The sequence below is a fragment of the Artemia sp. Qi Xiang Cuo genome, chromosome 6, assembly GCF_049724085.1.
Source record: "Artemia sp. Qi Xiang Cuo chromosome 6, ASM4972408v1, whole genome shotgun sequence".
Taxonomy (NCBI): Eukaryota; Metazoa; Arthropoda; class Branchiopoda; order Anostraca; family Artemiidae; genus Artemia; species Artemia sp. Qi Xiang Cuo.
The window spans coordinates 6,533,197-6,543,021 of NC_142799.1; the positions used below are offsets into that span (position 1 = coordinate 6,533,197).

The window sequence follows — 9,825 nt, forward strand, 5'->3', positions numbered from 1 at the left end:
AAGTGTACCTTGCTCAACATAATATTTTTAGAGAGAGAAAACAGGTTTTTATTAAAAGACATAAAACACATTAACAACAAAACCCGAAGTTTATCAAACTAGTATGGGTAGACATCACCCTTTACAAAACCCTACATACACAATTACTATCAGCCATCTTTACCCACCCCCTCTCCCCCAAAAAAAGACCAAACAATAAATAATAACAAAATAAATAAGTTACCCAAAAACCTCATCCAAACGAACTTCGATTTAAATAAGCGTTTATTTAATTTTACGATTTCCCTGTTGGGTTGCTGTGGGTTCAAAGACCAATTATGGCAAATGTATGATCCAACAAAAGCTGTTACAAGTTTATACGCCAAGAAAAAAAAATTCAAAACTTATTTGAAAAATGATTTAAATATTAAATAAAGGAGTGTACCGGTTTAACTAAAATTAGATTAAAAAGATGGATTTTATTCCTTTTTTTGTAAGAATAGGCTTAACCGAAGAAAAGGAAAATGCAGAATTCTAGGCTATGTTTTTCCGAATATATATTCAGAAATTAAGCAAATTTAGGTTCTTAATGTTAATGTAAATTAATAGATCTGAAAAGTTTCAGCTCTAGGGTTAATTTTAGCAGTCTTTGCAACAGAGCCCATGTGTTTTTTTTTTTTTTTTTTAAAGATAATAGGTTTTTTTCTTTTTTTAGTGCTAAAAGCGATTACTCAAAGTCTAATGGAAAAGTTAGCAGCACGTCATCTGTGAGTCTCTTTTTATTAACTCATAGATATGTTTGTGATTATTATATAGGAAGTCCTTTACAATCCCCTATTTCTTTCTCTCTCCGTCCCACTGTCCGTCTTCCCTCCCCCTCTTTCTCTCTCACTGTCGAAAAGTTAAAATATATTTTATTACAGGCTAATGTTATATTAAGTACTAAACTCAACTGAAATTTACTGATTACTATATAGGCTTTTCTTTCGCCTCTTTATCTCCCTCCTATTTCTCTCTCTCTCTCTCTCCCCTTTTCTTTTACCCCTCTCTTCTTCTTACTACTAAAAGGTAGATTTAATTTTTAAACTTTTCATTCACCTATAGTCTCATATTCACCTATAATACGTTGAGTGAAATATACGTCTACAATTACGTTCTGCGATTGTACATCTAGTACGTTTTCAGTCGCTTTAAATTCAAATGTTGATTCTCTATCCTTAAATTTTCATTAGTGTTGTAGTCAGAAACACACGATAGTAGGAGTCTCCTCCGAGGATTAAATATGGGAATTTTCCCCGAGGAAAGTTCCTCCAATAATTCCCCCATATTCCCCTTGGATAGTTTCGGATATTCATTAGAAGGGAAATTGAAAATTCTACTCATCGGTTTAAGCCAGAGACAATGCTATAGTGTTTCCTATAGTAAAGATCCATAAGGGTTCAATGTATTATTATTTATTTATTTTTTCCCAGAAATACTTTATAAGGAAGAGATGGTCGTATAAACTTCGGAGTGGGTTCATTCGATTGCAAATTAAAAGTTCTAGTGCCCTTTTTAAGAGTCAAAAGTGATTAGAGGGAACTAGCCACTACCCACACCGTTCTTCCCCAAACGTATCCCATCATAATTTTGAAATACCCATTTTATTCAGAATAATCCAAAGGTCGAATAGCCGTTCCTCCCGGTTTGACAAGCCCACTTCCAGCCGGCCTTCAGCAGGGGCGGTAAGCTATGTAAGTTGTCCATTGTTAAGATTATAAAGTTTTTATGGTATTGGTATTGGAAATTGCAATTGGAAATTGAAAGTTCCAGTACATTTTGTAAGATTCAAAAGTCATAAGAACCCCCCCCCCCCACGCCCTTTTTCACTGTTGTTAGGGAGGGGGAAGATTCCATAAAGGGCACGTTTTAATTGCAAAAAATCCAAACTCTCATTGAGCTTTAGCTTTAAGGTAAATGCAGGATTAATTCTAAGGAAGGGGGTGAGGAGAGGAGGTGGAAATTGATATTTAATTCCACTTGATTTCTGGGAATATCTCTGGTCTTCGCTGTTACTATGAAGTTAAGAGTAAAATTAAACCCCAAAATTAGCATAATAAATTCTGCATAGGAAAGGGGCTGCCCCTTCCTCATCCCCAACCTCCCCCTCGTGACCGTAGAAACTTTAGAGGATGTCCATTGAGTCGGAAATTGATATTCCTAATCCTTTCTTAGAAGTCGATAGTGATCGGAGACCAACCAGCCACTGTCCTAGAATTGTTTTTGATAACTGGTCCTTTTGTTGTCCCTTAGGACATCTGATTGACATTTTGAGGTATCTATTTTGTACTTCCTCTGTGCCTGCTCAAACTTGTGTGTTGGGGAATTTTCCATAGTCTGGGGAATTTTTCAAGGGATTTTCCGGGGGGGGGATAATCAACGCGGGGATTTTTCAGAGGTAATGTTTCGTGGGATAAATTTTCCGGGGGGGGGGGTGGAATTTTCCACAGGAAGGAGTTTTAAGGGTGGGATGGGGAATTTTCTAGGGGGTTGGAGAAATTCCAGCTCCCCGGAAGCATAGCAATGTAAGTAAGTAATCTAATATAGTAATAGTTATAAGCTATGGAGTAAGTAAGCAGTAACTTCTGCTTATTTTAGGACGATAAGAACAAAGAAAATAAAACAAAATGAAAATTTTTTACAATTAGCTTTAATGTAATACTGGAACACAATTTGTGAATATTTTTTTTTTGGGGGGGGGTAATAATTTCCAGAATTGAAAGCGCCAATGGCTGGCTCATTAAAAAACAACAACTAAGGAATCAGGAATCGTTGAAATTAGACTGTACTCCTGCCCCTTTTCGGTTTTGATATCACTTATATACATTTCCTTGAAGAACCTAATATTGATTTCTGTTTGTAAATTATTTTCAGGAAATAAAAAATACCTCAGGCTAAAAAATACAATTCTGACTTTTAATTTAGCTCTACCATTTTGAAAGGACAGTTTTAGTAACTAATTTTTTAATATTGATCTCCGAAGAATATTTTGTGTGGTTTTATCCAATGGACAAAACCTATTGGAGAAACTTTAGATATTATTAGATTTGGGTAAGTGTCCATCCCCTATTCTCTCCCATACTCCCCTCGTATGTAGCTGTTTCAGTTTATTATCTCTGATCGATAAAAAAAACTAAACAGAGAACAAATAGGAATCCGTTGGCAAGTTTTAATTTTCATTATTGCGCTCAAAGTCAACCACTGGTTAACGCATAACTTCTAAAATTGGTTATTTTGCTTTGAAGAACCCTTTGCTCGGATTCCCTGGATCAAAATATAAGAAATTACAGGGAATGTTTACGGGATTCAGGTAATAACTTAAGGGCTGGGCACACGTAGCTGATTTCGGGAACTGGTTTCAGCATCAGTGGACAAACGATAGTGGTAAGAAAAATTGGTTGAAACAAAAATTTATTGTGCGAGATTTTCAAAACAAAAAATCAGGGACATAAATAGTCAACGGGAGTTTATCAATAGTTGCATAATTGATCTTATCTTAATTTTCAGTTTAGTTCTCAGCTCAGTAGTAGGGTCTTTCACCACAGACATCTCTGACTGACTCTTTATTTGTATCCGTATTTTTTAATGTGATGATCATGATGAAAATCGGCGCTGATTTGTAAATCGGCGCTGATTTGTAAATCGGCGCTGATTTAAATCGGCGCCGAAAACTAGAAAAATTTTCAAGCTCAAATCGACGCTGATTTCTTTTAAAATCGGCGCTGATTTGGAAGTCAGTTCCCGAAATCAGCTACGTGTGCCCAGCCCTTTACTGCAAATATAAAAACAGATCAGTGAACAAAGAGTATTTAAACGAAAAAGTATACGCAAGCCATTAAAATGGAAGCCTCCATAAGAGTAAAGAACAAAACACAAATAGTCTATCATTTTCAAATCACTGACTCATATAATCAATCATTATAGCCAAATCACTAATGGCAGTCAGCATAATCAATTCCTGGTTTGAAACCCATCTGACAAAATTATATCCTTTTTTGAAGTAGTACTAAAATACCTTTTTGTCTTTTCCTTAGCACTCATCCATCAAGTCAGGAGGAGGTGATCTGCGCTTCAACGATTTGCAATTGCCAAGAGCCAGCAACAATGGCTCAATGAGAACAAGAGGGCATCGGAATATTCATGGTCTTCCTTCAGTTACCCCAATTCCATCACCCAAGTCTGATGTTATAAGCATAACCAGCAGTCATTCCTCTACTAAGGATCGTGTTGATCTTGTTTGAGTTACGTGACCTGATATGGACAGTGAAAGATGCAGTGAGATGATTAAACCATTGAGAAACAGAGAGATTACATGTAAAAAAGTGTTGTGACTCAATAGCCTTTAGGTCTATTATTTGCTTAAGATTTCATACAAAAGAACAAATCAAGTTTTTCGCCCTTTTAAATGGCTTAAATCTTAAAAAACAACAATGAGTGAAAAAGCCGGAGCTGAAACACCCTTAAGAAATAATGTGACTGGCTTACGAAAACGCATCACAACAATCAACCAATTGAATTGGAAACCCGCTTTCTAGCACAGAAGTATAGAAGAGTAATTTCTCTTTTTCTCTTTGACTAGGCTCATCGGAACTTATCAAGGCTTTATAGCGTGCTTCAAATTTACAGAAATACTAAAATGTTGCAATTATGCGTTTTGTTACTAAACAGGAATGCCAAAATGTGTGATAAGTTTGTATCAAAAGAAAACCTTGATAAGATGTAAATGTAACAAGATTTCAGCCTTATGAAGATTCAGTGCTATTTAGAATGTTTTATTAGATCCCAAAAATGCAAAATCTGCCTTCGTCAAAATGGGTACTTAAGTTGCTGTTGTTATATAGGTGATATGTTTAGGGGGTGCCAACTTTTACAAATAACCTACACCAGGTGGCGCATGTCAAGCGTATTAAAAGTGTGCCTGACGTAGCGGAACTGGGCAAAGCATTTGGGGGGGGGGGGGGTCATGTGCGGTGAAAGTAGGTGACCTGCCATCTTTAACATATTTTGCATGTGAGAGGGACTAGTATATAGTCCGTCTTCTATTGTTTTTCCTTCTATTTCTGTTTCGTAATAACTACCATTGGAAACAACATAGATGTAACTTTTATTTCAGTCCTAGCCAGAGCCGAAATTTGGATTGGGTTCAATTCGTTCAGGCAAGGGTCTCATCCACCTAAGAAAAATGTCTTTATAAAGTTATAATATGTCCGAAAGGGAAATGTTCAAATTGTATTTCAAGGCACAGTGATTTTGGTAAATATTAAGGATTAGAAACTAGGTTTAGAACCCAGGAATGTTTCCACGTGGGGCTTGGGACCTCCTCGTTCTCCCGAAATTCTTATTCAAAGTGTAATTCTTTATTTACCCCCCCCCCCCAACAAAAAAAACAATCCTGCTTATGTCCATGCCGCCTTCCCTTTACTTTTGTACATGATAAACTGTAGGGATCAATTATAACGGGCTAGAATTTTGATTTCTATATGGCTTGGCGAAACAAGCCAATGGGTGTCCTGGCTAATTTACACAGATTTTTAACCAACTTTTCTCAATATTTCAACTTGGATCGATCCGATCTTATCTAAAGTGCTTAGTGATTTTCTTGTATGTAACTACGCGAAGCAGTAAACGCTTCTGTTGCACCGTTGTCAAACGGTGTTGAAATTTAAGGGCACACACAGAAGCTATTTGTTTAAAAAACTGAAAATGTAAATGTAAAAACTGAAAACTGAAAATGAAAAATGAAAACTGAAAACTGAAAATGTAAAAACTGTAAAAAATTAAAATGTAAAAACTGAAAACTGAAAATGAAAAATGAAAACTGAAAATGTAAAAACTGTGAAAAATGAAAATGTAAAAACTGAAAACTGAAAAATGAAAACTGAAAATGTAAAAACTGTGAAAACTGAAAATGTAAAAACTGAAAACTGAAAATGTAAAAACTGTGAAAACTGAAAATGTAAAAACTGTGAAAACTGAAAATGTAAAAACTGTAAAAAATTAAAATGTAAAAACTGAAAACTGAAACTGTTCGCTCACTCACTTATATGTGTTCCATTCGTTCAATTCAAACAAACGTTGAATAAGTGAGTGAACGAACACATCCGAGTATCTGTATAGTCGTATCCTATTCTGTAGAGGCAGTTTTTGTTCTTCTTTTTTCTTTTTACTAAAACAAAATGTTATGACGAAGAACGACAAATGTTGATGTACTAGTTTGTGCTTTCATTTGTGACCTTTAACGGATTGAACAAGAAAATAAGTGAGAAGTTGATTTTATGATCAATTTTAGAGCTGTTGTGCTTCCCCCCCCCCATAGCCCTACCAAATAAATAGCATTACCAAAGGAAACTAGTGTCAAAGGTCATCTTTAACTCATGTATCAAGTTAAAAACAAAATTTATTAGAATATTTGAAATAGTGCAATTCTTGCTTAAACAACTGAGAAAAATTGCTAATGACATAAAAAAATTAACACCCTGGCAATATGATTTAGTTCACCCAGCCATGTGGTAAACAACTCATAAGAATTGCCAAAACTGAAACAAATTAGTTTGAAGCAACATGGTTTGTTTCGACCAGTCAGGTTATCAATTCCTGATATTTTAGAGCGGGGTGGCTTTTTTAAAATTTAGTATAAGAAAAGTGTTTTCATACTCTAGGGGGAGGGAGGCATTTTATTTTGGATTTCCTCCGATGTCAAAAAGGGTATTATTTAATAATTTATGGGAGGCAATTGCTCCCCCACCTCTCCACCCTCACTTTGCACCCCTACATCCAGTCATATGGCAAAAGCCTTTGTTCCAATCTGTCATAATGTTATTTCCATATATCCACCAACTTTTCAGGGTTAACGATAATCTAGTAGGAACGAATGATTTCTAGTAAATTATGTGTTTATAAGATTGAGTCCAATCATCCTGTCATCAAGAGATAATGATATTCTTCAAGTTATCTTGTCGCCAACAAAGTGTTTTTGTATTTCCGTCTTTTTCTCTTTTCCGGAGATAGAGCGGAGTCCAAAAATTGGTCTAAGTAAGAACTTAATTCTCTTTCCAGAAATAATAAATTAGCCTGAACTACACTTTTTCTTCTCAACAAAAATGGAGGGGGGAGGAAATGTCATATTATTAATGTTCTCTGGGCGATTTCCCCTTTTTTGCTTCTTGAAGAACATCGAAAGTTCGAATTAAAATTTGTATCTAAAAATAGGTTTAAGTCTATTCATTGAAAATTATATTTGTTAAATGTAAAGTAAATTAAAGTAAAATTTTTATTACTCATTAATGACATTATTAGATCTTGTTCGCATCTTTTAATTTAGCTAAATGATAATAACAAAACACTTTAGTGTTTGCACTGTCGTTCGTTTTCTTGCGGATCTAGAAACGGATCTGTGTAAATAAATATAAAGTTCTGTTATATCTAAATTCCATAGACTCAAAATTTTAGATTTTTTTTTTTTTTAGATCTAAATATTCGATAAACAGAAGCTTTGACTGATCATGAGTTATATATTTTGTAGGATGGTAATCAAGAGTGTCCACATAGGACGTCAGAGAGGGGCTGTGACCCCTCCCTCTAGAGGACAAAATTTACATGAGACAATTTTTTTCTTTTTCATAAAATATGGTAGCTTTTGCTGATAAAAAAATTCATTTGTCCAGAATAGGTTCCCTATAAAAGTTTATTTGCCAACCCTTGATGATAAGGGCTTCAAATCAGAACACTTTGAACGTTTTTTTCCATGTTACGAACAGACATTTTGCTAAAAAGAAAAAATTTTGGTAATCTATACCGGAGGTATGAATTCTCAAATATAGTTTTCACGTTCTTGCGCCCATTTAATCTTACTACATCATCCATTTCCATTTATATTATATTTTTTACGATATTCTTTATTTTTAATAACGAATGCTACACTTAAATTTTTGTATTTTTATAATAAATAGTATGCTGTAAATTTCTGTGAAATCTTGTCGCATTTACGTTTTGATATTTGTCATACAGTTAATTTTTAAAAGTTGCAATTGTATTCTAAGGATTCATGTCTCTAATTTCTATAGTTTGGTCTTTCTTTTCTATATTTCTTTAAAAAAATATCGACAATGATTTTCTTGCGTTTGCTGAATGCTTTTGATGTAACCCCACTGCATATTTTTTAAAGAAAATGTGAGGGGTTGCCAGCTTTAAACAATCTCATGCATCAGTAGCAAGCGCCCCGTCTGGTGATTTAACACAGGCACTGCGAAGTGTCCGTGCGTCACCCAAAGAGGTGCTGCATAACGCTTTTACGGAACAAGTGCTGCTTAGAGACATGTGCCAGATGGTGGAGAGGGGTCAATCCCTCGAGAAAATAACCAAAAGTAATCAAAAAGCTACGTGCTAAACTCTTTTTAATTATAAAGAAAGGCATCTTTATGATTCTTGGGCTAACATCACTAGCTAGTAATTAGACTTAGGAAAGGTAATTTGTTAATTTCCTGGTGGAATACTTATTTTGCATGTTTTCTTGTGATTTTGAGCCGCGACCGTGTAAATATTGCCCAGCTAAACTAGTCATTAGGCGTTTGTAAATATTATAATTATCATTTATTTATGATCTCAGGAGTATGTTTGCTTTGCCATTTTTATTTTCTTTGAGTGTATAATTTTTTTTGTATTAGTTCATTTTTCAAGTTGGTATATGACAATAAATATGTTTGGATATATTTGATGGTTTTTATCTATTCTTTGTTAGATTAATATTTGGCTATACAAGTGGTTTTCAAACTGTGGCACGCGTACCCCTTGAGGGTCCGCAACAACTTTTAGGGGTTACGCGGCCGGCCAACAAAAAAGTAAAACAACCCTGTAACCCTAGAACTGCCAAATTTTATTTATATTTTAGTTATAGTTTACTTAGTACCGATAACTGAGAAGGGGTACCTAAAATGTACTGTGTGTGAAAAGGGGTATAGTGTCTTAATACATTTGAGAACCACTGTACTATACCAAAGCCCAAATATTTAAGTTAGAAGATAGTGTCGAAAACGGAAAATTATTGGGAGAATGGGCTATAAAGGAAGGGCTATAATCATGATTAAAATAAAGCCCAGGAAGTACGCTGTGTATTTCTATGTAAGGAAAGCCTTACTGATAAGGCTTTCCTTACGTGGAAAGCCTTATCAGTAAGAAAAGTAAAATAAAAAATAAAAAAGGACTAAAAAACTAATGAGCTATGCCTTCAAAGGTCAAAATATTGCAAACGCTGAAATAGGCCAAAGTTTTAAAACTTTTTGAGGTTCCTTTGTGGCTGTTTAAAATAGGTATTTTCTCGAACTCACTTGATTATGTGTTTGGTTACTTTAAAATAAAAATTTCCAAATTGCCTTCACGATCTCAAAAACTTGAAATAGAGGGATAATAACTCCAGCTTTTTTTCAAAATTTAGCTTACACCCAACACTTTTTTGAGAACTTGTCTGTAAAAGGATAGTTATCAACATTTATTTTTGTGGCAGGTGATATAACTCTAAATATTTTCAGTGAATTGATTTACTTATTCAGTGACTGGAGGAAAATAACCATGTGCTTGGGGGTATTGGGTAGATAAGGGCAGAGATAAGCAGCCCGGACCAAGGAAAAATATTATCTAGGTTAAAATTTTGATTTAGCAGAAGCGGTTCTTGGATGTAAATCACTAGCTCAAAAGTAACAACAACTGTCCCAGTTGTGTGTTTTGGGGAACTGGAGCCTGGTGCGATCAAAATTTTTGGGATGGGTTCAAAAATTTTTGTCATTTGGGTATCTAACAGAGGGTGTTACTAGA

The 9,825-nt window shown here is 34.7% G+C and overlaps 1 protein-coding gene across 1 annotated transcript in view; it reads left to right on the plus strand.

Moving 5' to 3' along the window:
- LOC148950816 (kin of IRRE-like protein 3) overlaps positions 1-5,392 on the plus strand; it is a 156,331-nt gene extending 150,939 nt beyond the window's left edge. Inside the window, exons 13-14 of the mRNA XM_089090466.1 lie at positions 695-746; positions 4,053-5,392. Of these exons, the coding sequence (XP_088946592.1) occupies positions 695-746; positions 4,053-4,259 (259 nt within the window). The 3' untranslated portion in view covers positions 4,260-5,392. The remainder of the gene's footprint in view (positions 1-694; positions 747-4,052) is intronic.
- The last annotated feature ends 4,433 nt before the right edge of the window (positions 5,393-9,825 follow it).